Source organism: Bos javanicus, chromosome 10 (assembly GCF_032452875.1).
Source record: "Bos javanicus breed banteng chromosome 10, ARS-OSU_banteng_1.0, whole genome shotgun sequence".
NCBI classification, from domain to species: Eukaryota; Metazoa; Chordata; class Mammalia; order Artiodactyla; family Bovidae; genus Bos; species Bos javanicus.
Genome location: NC_083877.1, coordinates 36,547,939 through 36,570,984, shown reverse-complemented (window position 1 = coordinate 36,570,984; position 23,046 = coordinate 36,547,939). Strand labels below are relative to the sequence as shown.

The window sequence follows — 23,046 nt, the reverse complement described above, 5'->3', positions numbered from 1 at the left end:
CGGCAGAGACCCGGCCAGCATCCCAGGCTGCTGCCTGGAGGAGGCTGGGGTGGGGGTGGCGAGCCCTTCTTCCTCCTTTCCTTTTGGAGTTCAGGGCTTGGAGTTACTGTGGGGCTGGAAATAAGTCATTCCTCCTCCTTGAACTGATTTTTCTTGACAGGGTTGTTGTCCGCCTCACAGGATTGCTGTGAGAATAAAATGAAAGATGTGATATCTCGAAATGGTAAGAATAATTTTAGTGTGGGTGGGACAAAGAGCCAGCGTCAAGTTCACCACACTCCAGATGTGATTTTAAGCAGTCTAGTCACCGTTCTAAGTCCATTTTCTTACCTGTAGATGGAGGTAAACTTCACCTGACCCACAGAGTTGTGGCTGTGAAACTGGGAAGAAAGTGCTGGTGTTGGAGAAGGATCTCATACACCACAGCGTGCTCCTCAGTAGCATCGTTGTGGTAGGTCTTTGGCCACTTTGCATGTTAGTGGTCAACTGAGCTGCAAAGGCTGCTTTGTGTAGAACTCAGCATTTCACAACATTTCCTATTTTTTCTCCAAATGCCATGAGAGAGAATCCCTCATTGGGGATTCTGATGCCTAGAGATTACTGGGGGACCTGTGGGGATACAGCCCTCTGAAGGATGGCCTCTGAGCTGATGAAGACAGAAAGGAACTCTTATCTCCTTTCCTTATCTCCCTTCATCCAGAATTCGAGAATGGCCCAGGAGGAGAGACAGTGGGTACCTTCAGCAAAGAAGAAAAGGGAAAATCCCTAGGGAAGAAAGATTGAGTGGAAGAAAGAGTGGGAGGAGGGAAGAAAAACCGAAGAAATGAAGGAGTAAGAGAAAGAAGGAAATACAGGAGTCTGAATACTCCTCTGTGGAGAACCTGGGAAGCCACATGGCTACCTTCTCTGGGGCACAGAGGTTTGGAGGAGCCTGAGTGTTTGTGTAAGGGGTGTACTTGAGGGCTTGAAGGACCAGAGACACCTATGTCTCCTGCACTCATTTCTTTCCCTCCGAGCTCCCCTGGTTAGAGAGGAGCTGGGAAGGTAGTACCCTCAGAGAGGGGACTGGGGGCAAAACCAGAGTGAAGAGAGCCAACAAGGACCTGTTAGAACTGGAAAGGCGGGAAGGGAAGTGAGAAGAGGGAATATGCAGCTCACACCTGCCCAATGGATGGGCAATGTTGGAGGCACGAGCAGGCTGGGAGCCCGTGTCATCCTGACTGCCATGAGGAAACTCAGGGCAATTCCTTTTTCTTGTATCAGGAACTTGCCCAAGGCAGGCCACCAAAGAAGAGCTCTTTGCCATACCTGCTCAGGCCTTCCTCCCTGGAAAGGTAAGGACAAACCTTGGAATGGGTATTAAAATGAGTTAATTTCATAGATTTTCAAGTGGGAAGTACATTTATATGCCTCTACCATCCTCACAATACAGCAGAAGTAACAAAGAGGTTAAATAATTCAGCCAAGGAGGTTAAGGCGCTTGTGCAAGGCCACACAGTTAGGTGGTGGAGTGTGCCCTAACTTCTATTCTTGTGCTATGCTCAGTTTCTTAACATCTTGTAGTTCAGTCCCTAGATCCTTATCCAGTGAAGGCAGAGTCTGCCTCCACCTACCACAGGCAGAAAACATAGGCACAATCCTGGGGCAGGGCGGAGGGGTCCCAATACAGCTGTGGGACAAGGTCAAAGGGTCCTCATGTCCTCCTAGTTGAGCCAGGAATGACCTTTCAAATGCTGGAATTCTGTTTTTTGCCTCAGTTTTCAGTCTTTGAAGTTGAGTAGATGGATGTGAGTTAGAGGGGTGTGGAGAAGGTCAGTCTGACTACAATATAGGCGTAGGAATGGCCTCTTGTATGATGCAAAAAATGGATGTGCGGGGGACAAGAAGATTGTTTCAAGGTTTTGATGGTCATTAGGTGGCTGATCTGAGATTGGCCTTGAGAATCCCTCTGCCTTATCCACAAGGTCAGCTACATGTCTGAGAAGAGAACTGATCCTTCTTCTTGGGGCTTCTTTGTTCAGGGATCCTCCTATACCCTAGATGCATAGAGATTGAGTGAGAGGTTTCTGGTTTATTCCTTAGCCTGCCTCACTTAGCTCTGTGCCTCTTATGCAACTCACAGTACAGGACCATTGGCCCCAGGGGCAGGAGCAAGGTCACTACTCACCATCTCTATGCCAGTTTCTGCTTCCCAAGACCCCCGGGCAGGGGCTCTCGCCTTGGAGAGAGAGGATGAGTGGGCCACCTGTTTTTTTTTTTTTTTTTTTAACTTTATTTGGATTTGCTGCACACAGGCTTTTTCTGTTTGCAACAAGCAGGAGCTACTCTTTGTTGTGGTGTGCAGGCTTCTCATTGCAGTGACTTGTCTTGTGGAGCGTGGGTTCTAGGGCACAGGGCTTCAGTAGTTGCAGCACTTGGGCTCAGTAGTTATGGCCCCTGGGCTCCAGAGCACAGGCTCAGTAGTGGTGGCACACAGGCTCAGTTACCACTTGGCATGTGGGATCATCCCAGACCAGGGGTTGAACTCATGTCTCCTGCACTGGCAGGCAGATTCTTTAGGACTGAGCCATCAGGGAAGCCCCCACCTGTTGTTTTGAAAGCCTTTCCAGCAAGAGCTGAGCTTCCATGAGATGTGTGTGAGTGTGTGAGTGTGTGTGTATATGTTGGGAAGGTGATGGTGGCATATTTTCCTTTAGGCCAGGTGGTACAGGTTCTCATTCAAGTCAACAACTCCCAGACATGCTCTGTGAGGCTTAGTGTCCTCCAAGAGAGTTTCTAACCCCAAGATTCCAATATTCTGTGACCTATGACTCATTTGTCATTTATAGAGCAAATTAACTTTCATTAAGCAGCTGCTATGGACAAGGCATTGTGGTAGGTGAAAGGGATGCAGGAATGATCCCTTACTAGGGGTGGTGGCACATCATTTTACATTGTCTTTTGAAGGAAGGAAATGAGAAAGGACACAACAGAAAACGGCCCCAGGAGATTCTGTGCTTCCAATGCAGGGGGCGTGGGTTCCATCTGTGGTTGGGGAACTATGATCCCCACATGCCACACGGTGCAGTTTTAAAATAGAAAAGAAAGAAAACAGGCCCCAGGATGCTAAAAAGCTGTATTTACTGTTTCCAAGGAACTTTCAATGAGACCTTGGTTTTCAACTGCTTCCTGCAAACCATTCATTCTCCAACCCTGGTCAGTCTGAAGCCCTTTTCTGCCCAGAGCATGGTAGAGACAGTGCTGAAGGTTTTGCCAGAGCCAGGGTTATTGCAAATGGGGAAGAATTGGTGTTCTCCTTCCTCCTGGAAAGAGGAGTGAACAACCATCTTCACTTGACAACCCCAGACCCTTTTCCTTGCCTCTGGGTTTCTCCTCCTCCCCATGCAATCTCTGACCCTATAATTAATACAATTTGTGGAAATATCCTGGGAATATCTTCTGATAAAACTTGGGACCTAGCAGCATTCACTGACCCGCCACCCTCTGCATCACCCTCCTCCAAAACAGTCAAAATGTGTCACCACACCTGTGTATGCTCAGTAAGAACATTTTCTCTCCTGACACACTTCAGAAACAAGGTTTCCCATCCCTCCCAGGAGCCTGTGTTCCTGTGGTTCCCCCTCCTCCCTCTCTCTAAAACTCAGAACCCTCAGAATCTCTGCCAGTGGCCAAGGGGAGGCAGAGGGGACTGGTAGTGTCTGAGGTCAGGGATGCAGTCTTTCTGTCCCCCACATCCCTACTAGGGTACCTCCAGATCTTTCCCCGCCCCAGGTGGGCGCATCCCCTAATTATATTAGTGATCTCTGCCTGCCAGCGTGACCTCCACCCAGGGTGCGCAGAGAGCCTCCAGTGGCCAGGTGGAAACAGGAGCCACTAGGAAGCGGCGCGCAGGCCTCAGGTCCGTGGAACTGATGCTTGCTCCTCCTTGGCATCAGTCGGGCGCCTCACGCAACCCGCCAGGAGCACGGAGTAATCTGAGGCCCCAGCTCCCAACGGCGGGTGCGGGGCGGGTGTGGAGAAGCTGCCCGGGCGCGCGCCCGGCTGGGGTCCACGGTTGGAGACGTGCATGGCGAGCGCATGCACGTGCAGGCAGTGTGATCATCGCCCCGCCCCGTGGGGCACTCGGACCTGGACTCCAAGGTCAGTGAGGTCGCGAGTGGGCGAACAGAGGCCGAAGCTGTTGACTCGTCGGGGCCGTGAGGGGATAGCTCCCATCTGCCACGGCCGTTTTACTCGCGGACTCAGGTTGAACCCATACGACGGACAGCTTGGGCGTCTACTGCAGGCGGCGTAGCACCGCCGCATCTCCTTCCTGCGTGCGCTGCGGTCTGGGGACACGATAGAGGGGAGTGGTGGGGTCAGAAATCCCAGAACGCAGTCAGCTGGTCTCGCCCCCCTTTCCTCCACTGCGTTTATTGGGCGTTAACTAGGTCCCAGGGTGGAGGTGGAGCCTCACAGATAACAGTACTACAGCGTGGTGTGTGCCGCCCTAGGGAAGCCTAGGTGCTCCCAAACCGGAGCGGGAAGGGGCAATCAGGGAAGGTTTCCTAGAGGAGGTGACCTTTGAGCGTAGAGTCTTTGACCTGAAGAGTAGTTCTCCAGGGAAAAATCGATGGGGATAGACTTGTGCTTCAGGAGAGGTGGATGTGTTGATGACTGAGCAAGATGTGTTCCCGCATGAATTTAGCGACAGAGGGTCGTACGTTTGCGCCTGCGAAGTCCATTCAGTTGTGTCTGACTCTTTGTGACCTCATGGACTGTAGCCCACCAGGCTCCTCTGTCTATGGGATTCTCCAGGCAAGAGTACTGGAGTGGGTTGCCATTTCCTTCTCCAGGGGACCTTCCCGTCCCAGAAACGAACCCGCATGTACTGCATTGCAGGCAGACCGTTGGACCACTGGGGAAAATGCAGGGTCATGGACAGCTAAAAGAGACAAAAAGTGATATTCTGAAGATGCTATTAAGTCATCATGAAAAAGATTGGAACTTGGTTGAACTTCTTTACACTCATTTTCCAGTTTGACACGGTTTTTGTGTTTTAATTACTCTCTGTGGTGTTGGGGAGGTGAGGCTTCACAGTCTTTCTGAGTCCCCAGGGGCAGTGGTGAGGTGGAGGCCTCCAGAGCCAGTGAGGGCTGGGAGCAGGAGGATGCTTTCAGAACGACCATCAGTAAAGAGGGTGTGTGGTGTGTGTTGGGGCTGCAGAGGATAAATAGCAGCAGCAAGTTGGGACCAAAAGGCAGCTGTCCTTCTCTGGACAGTTCTCCTGGCCAGCCCCAGTGATCATTGGAACCTCCATAGGGAGACAGAGTTTCTAGACCTTCCTCCCACCCTTCAACACACACACACACACACACACACACACAGTCCTAGGTGGGAGCTAGCTGAGTCTCTGGGCCAAGTGCACACACACACACACACACACACACACGGACACTCCTAGGTGGGAGCCAGCTCTCTGGGCCAAGTGCACACACACACACACACACACACACTCCTAGGTGGGAGCCAGCTGAGTCTCTGGGCCAAGTGCACACACACACACACACACACACACACACACTCTCCTAGGTGGGAGCCAGCTGAGTCTCTGGGCCAAGTGCTCCAGCTTCTGGAGCTTCATGCCCTCCGCTGACACTGGGGCTATTCTGTGGCTTCTGACCCATTCCATCACACTGCCCCTTCCACCCCCACCCCTCCACTCTGCTCCAAGTCTCTCCTGTGAGGCCTAATGGCCTCTCTGACAACAGCACTTATCGAACCTTTACTGGGAAAAGGAACACTTAATCGTGAACAGGCTCCAGATAGATTTTATGTTAAAGATGGGGAATGGGCTTAGAAGAGTTAACCAGCTTCAGCCCTAGGTAGTTAAGTGATGGAGCTGGGGCATGAATGCTGCACTGAGCCCACTTACCTTGTGGCTTTTAGACTCTCCCTCAAGTCCAAAGCGTAATCTGGAAGCCCTCAATATGCCTGTGCTGCACTGGCTAAGCCCCTATTCTGGGCCAAGAAACTGGCCCTAGGGGCCAGCCTGGGGAACCGTACAGGGAAGGCAGACTGCCCCTCTGCCCTCACCCCCTAGTGCTGCTGCTCCCTCCAAACCTCTCCTCCCCAAAGCAGTTCAGCTGCCCACTTTAGTCAGGTAAGTCACATGAAAGTATCTGAGCTGGAGGCCTGTGACTTCCCCATTCCTGAACGCCACTACCATGAGATAGCCAATAGACCCTGCACCCCTCTCCCCTTTGCATTCCTCCACCCAAGGCAGTCACAGCCAGTGGCTGCCTCACAGCAGAGAACCCTGGGAAATTAAACTAGACAAGGCTGTCCTCTAGGCTGGACTATAATCTCTGCTCTCTAGGGCCCAGGAGCCCCCTGCTTCCAACAATCAGGTGGCTGGTGTGATAGGGAGTTTAAGAAAACCTCCTTAGATGCAGTTGCTAGGTGAGCCCCAGGGCTCCCAACATCAAAGGCAGGCCTGGACTGGGCTTGTACCATTGCGTTTGCCACCCGCTACCTTCCCAGGTCTAGAAAGGTTTGAGACACAGCCTCATGTAGTGAGGGCAGGGAGCCTTACAGATGTCCCAGCTGGGGCCCTAAGGGAAGGATATCAGTATTCCAGAGCCATACTCACAAGCCCTGGGTCCCCCTTCATGCTCACGACAGGCAGAAAACAAATTAACAAAGAAATTATACCTCAGCCAACTGAAAGCTGTAGGAGGGCGACACTCTCACTAGGGTTAGGCAGTGTATCAGGGTCCTACCTGGTTCTGTTAGAGCTTGTTGGTATCTCCCAACGTAGGAAGTAAACTAGGCCAGTTGGAGGTTGCCTTGGCTCTAGGCAACCAATGTCTGAGAGAGGCTTCTGGGGAACTGGGTAGCTGAAGAGTTAACAGCAGCCACTTTCACTTGGGGGTGGTGGTGGTTCAGGGCTAAGAGTAGGGGGAGGGAGGGAAATCAAGTGAGAGAGGCTCTCCTGGACTTTTAAAACATAACTTCGAGAGTTGCCACTCAGGATGCAGTCTTTGGACTAAATCTGACTCCCTTGTTAAAACAGGGCATAAAGTTTATTTACAAATATCTGTACAGTTTGAGTGACAGGTCAGGACTTCACAGAAACAAAACAAAAGCATTCTCTTTGAAGGAAAGCTGTAGGCAGGAAGACTTTCCCTGCACCTGTCAGAAGCAAGACAGACAAACAGACCTCTATACATCATGAGCTCGGCATACGGACATTGGCCTTTTTGCTTCTTGGAAGGAAGTGAAAAATGTATAAAGCAGTTTTAGGTGCCACACCCTTCAACACTGAAACCACCTGGGGGGTGGGGTGGGGGTGGAGCAGTGGGCCCCTGCTGCCTTCCCCAGCACAAGCGGCACCTCGAACCTCCAAGCAGCTCCGCTGGTGGGATAAAGCCCATGTATTATGCCTGGTCAAGATCTCAGTTCAGAGGCCCTGCCTCAGTTGAGACTGCAGACAAGTCCTCAGTCTTGATTCCAATCACCAAAATGGGCTACTCAGGTGAGAAGTTAACTGTCGGTCTTCTTTGGTTGGCTCTGCTCCCTGCTGTTTCTGGAGTCTCAGAACGAAAGTTTCAGCAGCTGCGTGTGGGGAGGTAGTGGCACAGTGGCTACAGTGTGATGCAGTTTTAATAAAAACTTTATTACACAGCCATAATGTAACCGACACTTCTCCAAATCCAAATGATACTAAATACAGATCTATATGGTGGATCAGAATGTCTCCAGCAAATTATATGGATTCTATCATTTCGTGTCTTTTAAAACAAGAAAGAAAAAGTCCGAGTTTGTCATGATACGAGAGGTCCCAGCAGCCTCCAGGACTCTTCTGGAGTCCAGGCAATGTTTAACAGTCTGTGATTCCACATTTACACAACAGTCTATAAAGAGTTTTGGTCAATGGACTATTCAAGTATATATGATTTTAATGAGTCCACCACCACTCCTTTGCCCAACTGAACTGTCACAGCCACCATATAGCTGTGTTACAGTCATTTATCCATTTTACAGTCACAATTCTTTTAAAAAAAACATTGATTGCTGCTTTTTTTTTTTTTAAATAAAAAAAGTGTAAACTAAGTTAAAGCAACACTGAGGCTCTACTAAACCCAAAAGAGTTACCAAGTTCCTTTTTGTTTAAATACAACTTAATCCATGATTTCCCATCATCCCACTTTCTTATAGAAAGTACGGTGAAGAGATACAAGGCAGGGCTTTGAGATTCCTCTCCCTCTTGTGGGAATCAGCAGCTCTCAGCTGTTTCCTTTAGCTTAGTTCTTGTTTTATATAGTCAGCTGTACTTTGTTCTGAAAAGATTTGTTAAATGCCACTTTTATTTACACTTGGAGCTTTACACCTGAGAATGATTATCAAGCAGTCAGCTTATCTCTTTGCAAACATTTTATAAAGACATACATACTTCTTTGCTGGCTTCACCCTAGCTGCACAACAATATATATGCTTACCATATATATGTATACACACACACAGAACTGCACATGCTTGTAACATCTGCAACCTATATCTTTGTGTTCGTTCTCTCCACATTCATGTTGAATACTTTCTCTTAAAAAACAGAACAAAATATTATTCTTGCTGAAATGGCAAAACAGAATCACTAGGAAGAGACAAGTACATGGGGCGGGGAAAAGACACACTCTACATTCAGCCAAGAAGCTGTGGGCTGAACACATGGGCTGAGCAAGACACCTGTACCTCCCTAGTACCTAGCCATGGGCTTCCCTCCCACCTGCCAGGACACAGCTGACAGGGCAGGGGCCAAACTGGGGAGATTTCTCCGAGGTGGGAGGGTGATGGGAAAGAGGAGGTGGGGGAGAAGTTACACAGCTACAGCAGTCAGGACTGTTTAGTAAGAAGAATCACATTTAATGAGTTTCTTTCTTGCAGTTTCAGATGCTCAAGTACAGCTGAAAAAAATCTGAAACAGCTATAGCCCCATGACAGACAGATACAAAGAGTACTGCATTTTAAAAAAATGATAAAAAAATCCACACACTTACAGACACATACACACATACACACTCTCTCTCAAATAGACCCCCTCCCTCCCCACAAATGTACACTTTTTGGAAATTAAACTGGGTTTTCAAAACCCTTCTTCCACAAGATCGGAAGAAGAGAAAGATGAGAGAGAGGAGACGGGACTGTGGGTGCCCAGCCCCCACCCCCCACCAGGGCCGGGGGCCAAATGTTCAATGGTTGGGCCCAGGGCCATCCTGCATAGGATGCTGCCCAGTGCTGCTGCTGGGGGCTCCAGCAGGAACCCCAGCTCCACGGTAATACTGAATGCGTGCAGAGTGGCCAATGAACTGTGGTTTAAAAAAAAAAAAAAGAAAAAGGCAAACACAAATCTAAAGACATGGATAAAGCCCAAGAGAGCCCAGGTTCACATTGGGTGGGTCCTGGGGGGTCGGTGGAGATGTTGCAGACCAGGGAAGTCTATACAGCAAATGGTTTATATTACAGATGACTGGCAGTTTAGAGTCTCTTCCCAGTTCCTGCTGCTCCAGCCCAGTGAGGGCAAATCAGAGGAAAGGAGGAAAAGTGGGACACTGTGATGGGCATGCGGGGTCAGAGGCAGCAGGCTGGGCGTGCTCAGATAAGCCCTCGTCGTTTTTTGTAGTCTTCCAAGTTCAGAGATCTCCTCGGAGCTCCATCCTTGGCCGGCGGAGCCTTGGAGGTGATGGCCAAGGCCTTTGATTCTACAGGAAAGAAGAGCAAACCGGCATCTGAGGCCCCCCGGTCTTGGGCTTCACTCCTCCAGGTAGTGTCCCTGTTCCCTCTCAAGATGGACCTGCAGCCTATCTTACTCTGGCCTCCATAAACACAGGTGACTAGACATCCCCATTTCTTTCCCAAAAGCAGGCCTCCTTGCTGGCTGAGAGTCATGGAGCCACCCTGGTCCTTGGCCATGACCAATCTCTACCTTCACCTACCTGAGCTGGGGACTTGTAAATCAATCTTCACGTCAAAGTCATGTACTTTGAACAAGTCTTCTGAGAGATCACTGGCTGATTTAGAATTCAAATCTTTATCCTTTCCCTGACCCTGCAATGGGAAGAGAAAAACTAATTATAGAGGGATAAATGCAACTAGACTTAAAGAAGCAGCAACCACTAATGGTAAAAACTGCTGCTCAAGTTCATTAGATCTTCCTATTAAAGACTCTTCTGATTTCTTCTCTCAGAGGGAGGGCAGGAGAGTCCACAGAGGTTTTATTTCTGAGCCTGAGAGGAGGGGGAGGGAAGGTTCATGGCTGTGGGTGAGGGCAGAAAGGGTAGGCTCAAGACAGCAAATCCCCCCTGACCCAAGATCTCCGGAATTTCTGGGAGTTTGGGCTCCTTAGGAAAAGGCAGAAAATGGCTTCTAAATGGGCAGTTTCTCTTGGTTTAACATTTCAGTTTACACGGAGCTTTCACTTTTACAACTGTCTCATCCTTACATATTATCTACTCCTGACTGTCCTATGAGTTAGGCAGGGTATATATTACCCCACCTTACATAGGAGAAAATGTGGATTAGAAGGCTAGAGGTCAGCTGCCTAAAGCCACACTCAGGGGTTTCATGAAGTAGTGGTGTTGGGTTCAGAACTTATGTCATCTGACCAAAATTCAGTAGCTGTTTATTACATTTGTAAATAATGAGGATGAAGAAAGGACTGCAAGTGGGATGCCAAGTTCCTCCAGGTGGAGACAATCAAGCCCAAACCAGGAAGTGCCTGCTCTGGTGTACAGGCCAGTGGCCGAGCTTCAGTGTTATACTTGCCTTGTTCATTTCCTTTGGAGCATCTGGTAACACTCCAGAACCGTATTTTGCGTTCAGCTGGGCCAATATGGCAGCTTGAACAGCTGGGTCTCTGGACTGAGAGAACAAGGAAGTTATTTTAGAGACTCTTCAACACTCACACAGTCCCACCACCAGTTTCTATCCCACCTACCACCACTAACACAAGCACTACAGTAGGCCCATCAGCAGTCCAGTGGGGTTTTCCTCCAGGCTACAAAAAGGGACAGTTAAAAGCTTTGAAGTCCAGCCCAGCCAGGCCCTTGCCAGGCAACCTAGCCTACACATTCCTCATTGTGCTGCACTGGTGAACCTGCCCTGGCAGCGCACTTTAGTCCACAGGTTTCTAAAGTCCATGCCAGGTTTTTACTACCCGTATGTCCTACAGTAAGATAAAAAAGGAAGCGTCCAGACCCAAGTGTTTGAGGCAAGCAAATCCCACTAAGACAACATTATTTTTAACTTCTTATTAATCTCCTAATGGAATTCATTTATGTCCCAGAATCTAGGTCCTGACTAAATATGTCCTCTTTAGGCACTCACATTAGAAACGATGGTAGGTTTACACTGTCGCCTGGTAAAGGGATCCATCTGTTGGTTTTTCATGTTGTGACTTTCAGCCTGAAACAGAGAGCATGTATTACAGAACTCTATCTCCTGCCCGCCCACACCTCTCATTTATCATAAGCATGCATATAAGTAACAGTCTTTGCAAGGCCCTGAAAAAGTCAAAGGCTGTCTATTAGCCTTTTCCCTTCAAGAACACCAGAACAGATTATGGGAGCAATAACAACAAAAAAATTGGAAACTGATAAAAATAAATATGCGTGGAATAGAATCTAAAGATGGGGAGGGGTTAGCACAGAAGACTGTTGCTTTTTATTATAATGCCTTACACAGTTGTATGTGTACAGACAGACTATGTGTGTGTTGTGTACATGCTACTTTAATAATTAAAAGAAAATATACTCAGGTGAGATACAGAAAAGATTACATGTTGTTTTATTAATTAAAACTACACTTAGTGATCTAGATCAAGCTGTCTCACTCACCACAAGGGCCTTCTCAGACTCCACAATGTTCCACTCCCGGTTCCGCTGGTTGATGTAACTGCGGGTGAGGAAAAGGGATGAGTCAGTGGGCTGTGAAAGGAGGGCGGGAACCATGGTGCCTGACCCCAGATATGTGGAGCCACTGGAGCACAGCACGTCCAAGGCCACAGCTCGCCTGATAACTGTGGACCAAGGATAGGAGCCCAATCAAAACAGGCTCTGAAGCACACCTGATAGCAGATATGTTCTTGGTCCGCTGGCGGTCCAAAGCCTCTGCTCGCTCCTCCAGCTCGTTCAGCTGGTCTTGGATTTGTTTGGCCTTGTCCTGATCCCCCAGGTCCTCAGCCATGGCCTGTACACAGAGAGATGCATGAGATTTTGGCTATGACCAGCTCGGTATCAAGTGTCCCCTTCCTTCCAACACAGGCAAAATATCTTACATGATGAACAAATGACAGGAGGTATGAAGGAATAGCAAAAACAAACACCTCAGAACCCAGGCCCCGCCTGGCTAACTCACCCTAACAAGGCTCACCCCACCCTGACATGAAGAATAGAAAGCCACCTGCCATGGTGGGGCTGCGCAGTATCGTTCGTCTATTCGGGCCCAGTGCTGATACTGCCCTGGGGCCTATCTTATTACACGTGAAACTAAAGTGACGAGGAGGGGAGGAGAATGGAACGGGCAAGATCAGCTTCCACTGAGAGAAAGGAGAACAGCCAAGGGATGCTGCCCAGATGCTAAGAAAATCTGTGATGCTTACAGTCAAGCCCTGCATTTTCTCCCAATCCTGCCACTACTGACTTGGCAGAGGATGAACAAGTCTGGTTTCCGTATCTCCTTGCAGGACAGGGAAAGAAGTTCCAACACAAGTCCTCACCTTTTCCTTCAGAAGCTGCGTTTTCTTCATAGCATAGTTGGGTGGAGCTTTCCTGAATCTTTCTTTCTCTTTTACAATCTGTACCAGAGAGGAGACACCAGCAGTGAGGTATTCCTAAACTACTTTTGTAGGCAGGACAGGTGAGCCCATTGTGGAGGTAAGCAGATAGTTAAAAGAGGGCTGCTCTTCCTATGGCAGTGCCATGCCCCACACCCAGAGCGAGTTCATTCCAAGGGGTACTATGCTGCTTCCAGGGTCCCAGAGAGTCTTCCTGGCTAGCGCAAAGGAACATGCACCAATAAACAGCAGCAGCCCAAGGGCCTTGTACTGTAAGGCTATCCTCTGTCCAAGAGAACAGAGATCAAACCATTTTACCAAAATGTCTTGGAGAAAGGAAACTCTTGAAGGACCAAGCCTAGCAGAAGAACAGAGATCCCTGAGCCCTGAATCTACTTTGTTAGGCTGTGATTTCAAGTGACAGTGTACAAGAAAATCCTGATGAACTATAAATTCTAAGGTAGTAATAACAGAATTCCCTCTTCCTCATGCAATAGTGGTAGAGCCAAAAATGTCAAAATACAGGAAAGAAAAGACAGGCATGATCTTCTCTAACACTTGGCTCTTGATGAGTCTCCAGACTCTGGGATATGAGGTTTCTTACCTCTTCAATGTCCTGGTCATTGAATTTATAATTAAGAGCTTCTTTAATAGATAATTCCTTCTTATTGATTTCATCTAGAGTGGGCAACTGCATGCCAGCAGAGAACATCTGGACCAAAACGCAATAAAAGGGTTGTTTATAATAAAGAATTTGGGAAAGAGGCTCTGTCAATATTTTCATGAACAACTGCTAGGGAGGTGCTGTCTACTCACTCACCGCTTCTTTCCACTTCATGAATTCGCTCTCAGTGAACTCTTGGTTTGAGACAAACTCTAGGCGGAACACTCGCTGGTCACTGCCGTGCCTGCATGAAAAAGAGCAGCTTCAGGAAGGGCCATGTTGACTGCAGCGCCAGCAGATCAATCCCTCCAGACTCCACACTGCCTATCTCCAAGGGCCTCCATCTTGGCCACCCTTTAGAATCATCTACAAAGATTTACAAAACTTCCAATGGCAAGGCAGCACTCTAGATCAACTGAATTAGAATCTCTGGGAGTAGGAACCAGCCACTGAAATAACACAAACAACAACAAAAAACCTTCCAGGCTGTTCTAAAGAGCAGCCATGATTAAGCATCAGTGTGAGCACTGGAAGCAAGTAGACTTAGCCAGTGCTTCAGAAGTCCATTTACAATAAAATCGGTTACAGTCAACTGGCATCAAGAATATGAAATGTTATGGAGGTATCCGAATGACAAGGAGGTTCAATCCCTAGAGAGAAAGAACACTGCCTTTCTACTGATCCCTGTGCCAGCCACGTGAGTCAGTGCCTGCCTCACAGGGACAGTCACTCTTAGCATGTCATGACTACTGCCTAACCCAACTGGCTCTTTTCAACAGTCCAGGAGAAATGATGGGAATGGGAGAAAAGAACAGAGAGACCACAGAGGCCAAATAAGGCCAAGGCAGAGGTGTGTCTGTGACCCACTATCTGTAGTGACCTGGCAAGCTACTTCTATTCCTTCCCATATGGGGCCTTTAGAATTTTCAGGCTCCAAGCAGGTAGGGACTTGTGTATTTTGTTCTCACCTCTATCCTGATGCCTACAACTGTGGCACGTAGCCAGCATTCAGTCAATATCAAGTTACTGAGGCACAAACTAAATCCAAAAAGGTGACCTGGCTTGTGAGAGATCAGGTTAGTTGTTGACGGAGCCAGGACCAGAAGCAAGCCTCCTGCCCACACTCACTGAGGAACACCTGCAGGACCCTGGGAGGAGCGGGTCTTGTGATCGTCTTCCTTCTACGTGTTCCAGCACTCAACATCCCCTATGAGACAGCTACCTCCTACCTTCCCTATAGGCAAAGGCGGAACACAAGTTTCCCTCCAAGCCCCTGGTGGGGACACAAACAGTATAAGAAAGAGAACACTGGGAGCAAACAACAGCCCCAGCAGGCCATGCCTGTTTGCAGTGGGAACAGAATCGGCCACGGAAGCACCTCTCCTACCGTAGCTGTAGCCCTTTGTTTGTTCTGGTGCCACCAAGCTGGTAAACTTTGGCGGTTTCCACAACACCCGTGATCTCAGCAACCTAAGTGAGGACAGAGACACCAGTTACAACATACTCATTCGAAGTCCTCCACCCCACCCTCTGGCTTCATCTGCCTGAGTGCAGATGAGTGACACTCAACTGAGAGGAGCCCCACAGCTTCAAGGTGTTCTGGGCACCGTCCTCAGGCTTAGGACTCAGACAGCAAAGCACCTGTGCCCAGAGTAAGTGAGGATGCAGTTAGCTTGGTGGGGCCCATTGGCAAATTCCCCTCTAACTTAATTCTGCCTTGTTGGGGGTGCACTTGGCTTTCAGACGTCAGTTTTATCAATCAAATGTGAAGACCATGATGTCTGTTTCTGTTGCCAAGGTTGCTGGGATGTGGCATGGCCACTGGTCCTCACACAAGGGGGTGAACACAGGTTAAAATCAAACAACTCAGAACAAAACAAACAAAAAAAGAAAAGAAAAAACAAACCAACCAGCTATGTTCTTTCTAGTCATCCAGGCCACAGAAGCAGAGCTGGAACTCACAAAATAATCTCAATAGGCTGGAAGGTTTTGTTTACTTTTTAAACCTCAATATAACTCCCTGTTCCAGAAGTCACTTAGTATGTAATGTGGAAATTTTTCATTATTTTTCAAATTAATAAATCTTCCAGATTACATAACTCCTGACAAAGACTTCATAAATGTCTCCTGTCTTGCTTTTATATGGAAGGATACAGAAAATCATTCTAAATCTAAACTTTTGGGCTCCAAGTACTCTTCCTGGCAGCAGGTCAGCTTGATCCCTGGTTGCCTCAGATTGTGGCTAATCTAATTAAATCTCAGCTGCAATCTATTTTCCCATCAAATGCTAGCAGAAAAGTGACAGGTCTGTTCAGCAGTTCATACTCTTAGCTAAGAATCATTATATTTAAAACATCCTACAACTGTCCAAGGAAAGAAATACTAACCCGGTAAACTGGTTTGCTGTTGTGGTTTCCGATGCCAATCCGTACAAAGCATCCTGTGACTGTTTTAGCAAAGAAGGGCATATGACACCAACGTTCCAGCTTATGCCGTGATAATCGAACGCGATTCAATTCCTCTGGTAAGGAGACCGGTTGTGATTTTGGAGGGATCTCTTCTTTCCTGTGAGGAACAAAGGATGCTGGGCAAACTGTTCATTGTACTAACAGATCAAGGTAAATAAAAAATACCAACTTCTTAAAACTTCACCAAAGTATATGTGATTTCATACAGCAGGAGAAATACATGAAGCAACAGGAAAGTGGGACTACAATCCTGTTCCTAACCAGGACTGTGAACTGTCTCGAATGAGGCTGCCAGCCCAGATAACCCACTATCATAGAAAGAAAACCAAGGGAAGCTCTTGGCTAATCCAAGGGTGACATGAAAGCAATTCCCACCTGCCAAATCTTGATGAAATGTTCAGGGGCGCAGCCTATGAGCCAAAGGCAGAAGCCTGTTTGGCTGATGTGCTCGCAAACTCAGCTCAGCAATTCAGGGTACTTGACCAGACCACAGTTTGTCACCAAACAGGAGGAGATATTTGGAAACTACACTAAGCCTTTCCCCGTAGAACCCACCCATCCGGACTACTAGACCAAAATGTGCACAGCTTACTCCTCTTCCTCGTCGGATGACGTTGTTCGGGATGAGCGGTCTGACTTTTCACTGGACTTGTCATCCTCCTCCTCCTCCTCGTCATCAGAGTACACCTCACTAGTTTTTAATGGCTGTTTCTTGGCGAGGAGCTCAGCTTAAAAAAAAAAAAAAAGGAAATGTTTACTGAGGTTTTCTCAATAAGAAACTGAAACATCTTTCATCTCTGAAAAAAAGGACTGGAATGTAGAAAGAGATTTAATAGATAGCTCCATCATCTCTGGCCTGGATTGTGATTACTTGGGCTATCTATACAAGTGAGTTACCCAGAAAGCAGAAAGTTTAAAATCACACCAAATGTCAAGCCCCAGCAGACAAAAATAAAGGGGGTGGGGGGGGGTGTTGGAAGATAGTCACTAAGTGGGCAAAAAGGGACACCAACTCTGCAGACACTTGTCTTTTATTGTTCTCAAGACACTTGGAGATGGACAGGAAAAATGAGGAAAAACTAAAGATGTCTTCAGCGTCTTTCAGGGAAATCTTATTTTGAATTTACAGCACTACATGTAATAGCACAAGACTGAAAACAACCCAAATGTCTGCAAAGGCGAGTGGTTGAATCACCTCTAGCACACTGACCCAGTGAGCCACCCTGCAGCTGCGAAACAAGGAATGAGCCAAGCTGAACCATTACATTGCATCCTGAGTCAGAAAATCTTTTTAAATGAAGAGATAGTGAATATCTTAGGATGGGCTTCATATGGTTACTGTATCAACTACACAACTTTGCTACTGTAGACAAGAAGCAGCCACAGACAATTATGAAAAATGGGCATCGCTGTATTCCAGTCGAATCATTACAAAACAGGTAGTCTACCAACCACTGCTCGACCTAAGGAGTTATCTCTAGAATGTATGAGTAAGTGAAAAAAGCAAGGTAGAGAAAAGTGTGTATAATGCGCTACCATTGATTCAAGATGGAAGGTGAATCTGTTCCTTTTGTTTAAAAAACTAAAAAGGAAGGCTGCCTACTATGGGAGGGAGGCAAGGAGTGAAACAGAAGGGTATAGGTGCTATATTTCTGTGAACATACCTTATTTAGAAAGTTTGACTTTGGAACCTTGTATTTTATATAATCATAAAACAAAAAATAATAATATCATCTCTACAGATCACAAATAAAATGAAACAAAGTATTCACTTGATGGCACAACCACACAAAAAGAACTCTAATAAGTGACTTTTTTTTTGGGCCACGCCACCTGGCTTGTGGGATCTCAGGACTCTGCCCAGGGATTGAACATAGGCCAAGGCAGTGAAAGCATCAAATTCTAACCACTAGACCACCAAGGAACTCCCAACAAGTGACTCTGAAAAAGTCATTTGAAAGATATACAGACCAATGAAATAGAGAGCATAGAAATAAACCCTTGCATCTATGGTTAGATGATTTCTGACAAGGATGACAAGACCAATCAATAGGGAAATGACAGTCATCTCAAAACCTTGTGCTGGGAAAACTAGATATCCCACATGACAAAAAAAAAGTAGACTCTTACTTCCCACCATACAAAAAAATTGAATCAAAGATCTACATGTAACAGTTAAAATTATCAAGCTTTTTGAAGGAATAGGGGGAAAACTTTATGACACTGCATTTGGCAATGATTTCTTGGATATGATATCCAAAGCACAGGCAACAAAAGAAAAAAAAGTAGATAAACAGTAGAAGATAAATAGTACTTCATCAAAATTAACTTCTATGCATCAAACAACACTATTAAGACGAAACAGACAACCTATAGATCAGGAGAAAACAGTTGTAAATCATATACCAGATAAAGGACTAAAATTGAAAACAATTAAAGAAGTCCTTCTACTCAGTAACAACAAAAAACAGAGAACTTGATTAAAAAACGGGCAAAGGACTTGACTAGACATTTCACCAAAGAAGATATCCAAATGGCCAAGAAGCATACAAAAAAATGCTCAATATCACTAGTCATTAGAAAAAGGCAAATCTAAACCACAATAAGATACCACTTCATACCCACTAACATGGTTATAATAAAAAAGACAATGACAAGTGTTAGTAAGGATGTGAAAACAGGGGAGAACGCTCATACATTGCTGGTGAAAATGCAAAATGGTTAAGTCTCTTGGAAAACTGCCTGGCAGTTTCTCAAAAGGTCAAACACAAAGTTACCATCAGTCAGTCAGTTCAGTCGCTCAGTCGTGTCCGACTCTTTGTGACCCCATGAATCGCAGCACACCAGGCCTCCCTGTCCATCACCATCTCCTGGAGTTTACTCAAACTCATGTCCATCGAGTCAGTGATGCCATCCAGCCATCTCATCCTCTGTCGTCCCCTTCTCCTCCTGCCCCCAATCCCTCCCAGCATCAGGGTCTTTTCCAATGAGTCAGCTCTTCACATGAGGTGGCCAAAGTATTGGAGTTTCAGCTTTAGCATCAGTCCTTCCAATGAATACTCAGGACTGATCTCCTTTAGGATGGACTGGATGGATCTCCTTGCAGTCCAAGGGACTCTCAAGAGTCTTCTCCAACACCAAAGTTACCATATGCTTCAACAATTCACTCCTAAGTGTATAGGCAAGAGAAGTGAAAACCTGTCTACCCAATAACTTACACATAAATGCTCAGAGCAGCATTATTTGTAACAGTCAAAAAGTGAAAACAATCCAGTGTCACTCAAGAGGTGAAGGGACAAATAAAACGTGTACAGACATATAATGGAACATTATTCAGACATAAAAGGAAGAAGTATGATACATGCTACAACATGGTGAATCTAGAAAGCATGCTAAGAAGTCAGACACAAGAGACCATATAGTGTATGATTCCATGTATATGAAATGTCCAGAACAGGCAAGTCCATAGTGACAGAAAGTAGACCAGTGATTGCCTAGGGCTGGGAAATAACAGGACTGAGGGGGTGACAGCTAAAGGATATGAGGTTTCTTTTTAGAGTAATGAAACATTTGAAAACTCATTGAGCTTTATGACACAGCTGTGAATATACTAAAGGCCCTGTATGCTTTAAATGAGTAAACAGTATGGTACCTTAATTATACCTCAAGAAAGTTGTTATAAAGCATAAACAAAACAAAACAACCTTGGCATCCTAGTTTTGAAACAGATATATCTAGTATGAGGCTCAAAATGAATTTATCATAAAAAAAAAAATCCTAGCTCTGGATATCAAAAAGACTTAGAAGTAATAACCAATCCAGTAGCATTCCTTGTGTCTAGATTATGGTTAAAATGCAATTTCTTATGAGGGAGAAAAAAACCCACCCCAAAGCACAAAGATGAATTGGGCTCCTTAGAGAAATGGCTGACTCTAAATCCAGAAAGCAAGAAAGCTATGAAAGACCACTGGATTATTAAAGACTAAGGCCTCTGTTTCCTGTCAAAGAATTCAGGCTACAACTGGTTGAAGATAAGACAATTTGAGTCTCAACAATAATAACTGCAATGGAATAAAAACATAAAGTATGTTAAAAATCCATGGGTTCCCAAAGATATTCAAAACAAACAAATCTCACTGGTTACAGTTGGAGTTTGCTAAGGAACTATCTCATTCTTTTGAGAACTAGTAAATACAAAATGTCCCTGGTGTTAACTGAACAGCTGGTAAGTTTCTCTTTATATAAGTATACCAGATAGTAGATGAAAGAATGATATCACCATTTTGTGGCTTAAAGACTTAAACATGAGACATGACACCATAAAACTCCTAGAAGAGAACACAGGCAAAACATTCTCTGATATAAATCACACCAATGTTTTCTCTGTCTCCCAAGGCAATAGAAATAAAAGCAAAATAAACAAATGGGACCAACTCAAACTTACAAGCTTTTGCATAGCAAAGGAAACCATAAATAAAATGAAAAGACAACCTACAGACTGGAAGTAAATATTGGTCACTTTTTTTTTTGCTGTGGTAATGGTACTGTAGTTATATTTAAGAGTCCTAATCTTTTAGAAATACATATTGAAGTATTTATGGTTGAAATGTGATGATGCTGAGATTTACTTTAAAATAACCCAAAGAGGGACTTCCCTGGTGGTTCAGTGGCGAAGACTCTGCACTCCCAATGCAGGTGGCCTAGGTTCAATCCCTGGTCAGGAAACTAGACCCCACACATTGAAACTCAAGAGTTCACATGCCGCAACTAAAGATTCCACATGCTGCAACTAAGACCTGGTGCAGCCGAGGCAGTACAGATTTAATAAGACTGGCTATGAGCTGACTGCTGAAGTTGGAGGATGGGTTCATGAGTTTATTATACTATTCTCTGTGTTTGGAACTTCTAGTCAAGGCTATGGTTCTTCCTGTGGTCATGTATGGATGTGAGAGTTGGACTGTGAAGAAAGCTGAGCGCCGAAGAATTGATGCTTTTGAACTGTGGTGTTGGAGAAGACTCTTGAGAGTCCCTTGGACTGCAAGGAGATCCAACCAGTCCATTCTGAAGGAGATCAGCCCTGGGATTTCTTTGGAAGGACTGATGCTGAAGCTGAAACTCCAGTACTTTGGCCACCTCACGCAAAGAGTTGACTCATTGGAAAAGACTCTGATGCTGGGAGGGATTGGGGGCAGGAGGAGAAGGCGACGACAGAGGATGAGATGGCTGGATGGCATCACTGACTTGATGGACGTGAGTCTCAGTGAACTCCAGGAGTTGGTGATGGACAGGGAGGCCTGGCGTGCTGCGATTCATGGGATTGCAAAGAGTCAGACATGACTGAGCAACTGAACTAAACTGAACTGAATACTTGAGAGCTAAAAGGGTGAGCGGGGAGATAAAAATGGCATTGGGAAGTCAAATCATATGATCAAAGACACAAAGCAGCCATTGTATTTTCCCCACTTACCTGTTCTATTCTTCCGTTTTTCTCGCTCTGCCTTTAGTTCCTCCATGGCTTGAGATTTCTTATCTAGTTTCTCATCCCGTTTGGAGCGTCGTTCCTTGTTGTGGGATGTTACCTGTGAAGGGAAAGGTATATAGGATGGTTCTCTTCACCAATAGCTGAGAACATTCTCTGTAACTAACAATAATTCAGTTCTCCAATGTGAATCTATATTGGCTGCAGAAACTGAAATTTGCTTAAGGGGAGACAGCATCCTCTTGTGGACAAAGAGGACTGAGCAGTATAGTCAGTCCTGTCTTACCTGGCTAATAAAGAGAAAGCCAAAGAAATATCAACGTAAACACTTTCCGAAAGGACTCCCTAGATTGTAGCTAACTTTTGTTAATACTGTCAGTAAAGCTTTTTGTTATAAACGCAGAGATAACTAATTTTCCCGGCTACATTTGTTACCAAGTCCAGGATGACATACACCTGAGTAAACATCATAACCAATTTAGCTACCTGGGACAAGAAGTTTACCAACTTTCCCTTAAGGAATGCTCACACACCAAATGAGCTGCTTTTTTACATGCAGACTTCAGTAGAATTCCCAAGGAGTTAAACAGCACCGCTAATGGTGAAATGATATGTCCAGAGATTAATGAAACCTACAAGATGAAGACACCACATAAACAGTCTTGCACTAACTGACCTAAGCTGATTATAATATAAACCCATCTTTTACATAAACATACATACACACTCAAAACAGAGGTATTACTCTTGGGATAATAAGGACTACTGTATGTCCTACCTGAGATTCTTGAATCTGTGTCAGTTTTTTCTTTTCCTGCTCTTCTTCCTGCTTTTTCTTTTTTTCTTTCTTTTCTTTCTTTTTGGCTGTTTTCAGTTTTTTCCTGATTTCAAATCTGTTTAAAAGATATTTGTTCGGTTTTTAAGTGGCAATGAAATACTTGTAAGGACTGACTTCTATTAGATAGGAGAAAGAAAATAAGTGGGGGGGGAGGAGTTAATGTTTTAGTTTCCTACAAGAAACTCCAATATATTAAGTATGTTAGAAATACTGAATATAAGCACATCGAAAGTACTGGACAGCATTCTGTTGAAATAGACTTAAAAATGAGAGAAGATATTTAGGATCCTCCTGTATCTTGTTGGTAATACACAGCTCTTCCTCAACTTCACAAAATGGAAGAAAAGAGTTAATTATTGGATTAACTCCAATGGTGTCTCATTAGAAACATAATGGAGCCACAGAGAATCACTGTCACATTTTGAAGGTGGTCAAGACACAGGCTGTATTTTTAAAATACCACTTGACAGCTTTCTTATTTAGGAAAAATAACTCCCTCAGCTCTACCACAGCAAACATGTGAATAAATATGCTATTCTCTTAAACAAATGCAATTGAGGCTCTCTCCCTGTAACAAAAATTAGGGTTTTATGAAACAAAACTATTGTTTTGTGTAAATTTAAGGAATTTTATGGAAGGGATAAACAATAAGAATATAAGAATATTAAACTTTTTGTAACATTATAAAATAACTCCAATTATAAAATTTTTTTTACTTAGCTCTTAATAGGGTCAATATACAAAAATTAATTGTATTTCAATATATTTGCAGTGCTTAATCCAAAAATG

At 45.4% G+C, this 23,046-nt stretch overlaps 1 protein-coding gene and 1 long non-coding RNA gene across 2 annotated transcripts in view; one reads left to right on the top strand and one right to left on the bottom strand.

The window, feature by feature from the left end:
• Window positions 1–7,636: 7,636 nt before the first annotated feature.
• Window positions 7,637–23,046, bottom strand: part of RTF1 (RTF1 homolog, Paf1/RNA polymerase II complex component) — a 46,448-nt gene continuing 31,038 nt past the window's right edge. Inside the window, exons 5-18 of the mRNA XM_061430871.1 lie at window positions 22,198–22,312; window positions 21,408–21,519; window positions 16,533–16,668; window positions 15,860–16,037; window positions 14,860–14,942; window positions 13,629–13,716; window positions 13,413–13,520; window positions 12,752–12,829; window positions 12,101–12,222; window positions 11,871–11,928; window positions 11,362–11,439; window positions 10,801–10,896; window positions 9,972–10,083; window positions 7,637–9,737 (exon numbers count right to left, since the gene is read on the bottom strand). Coding sequence (XP_061286855.1) covers window positions 9,631–9,737; window positions 9,972–10,083; window positions 10,801–10,896; window positions 11,362–11,439; window positions 11,871–11,928; window positions 12,101–12,222; window positions 12,752–12,829; window positions 13,413–13,520; window positions 13,629–13,716; window positions 14,860–14,942; window positions 15,860–16,037; window positions 16,533–16,668; window positions 21,408–21,519; window positions 22,198–22,312 — 1,471 coding nt within the window. The 3' untranslated portion in view covers window positions 7,637–9,630. The remainder of the gene's footprint in view (window positions 9,738–9,971; window positions 10,084–10,800; window positions 10,897–11,361; window positions 11,440–11,870; window positions 11,929–12,100; window positions 12,223–12,751; window positions 12,830–13,412; window positions 13,521–13,628; window positions 13,717–14,859; window positions 14,943–15,859; window positions 16,038–16,532; window positions 16,669–21,407; window positions 21,520–22,197; window positions 22,313–23,046) is intronic.
• LOC133256107 (uncharacterized) lies at window positions 9,716–10,062 on the top strand. The gene is made up of 2 exons (XR_009739104.1): window positions 9,716–9,799; window positions 9,898–10,062. It is a non-coding gene; the product is annotated as an uncharacterized LOC133256107 (long non-coding RNA).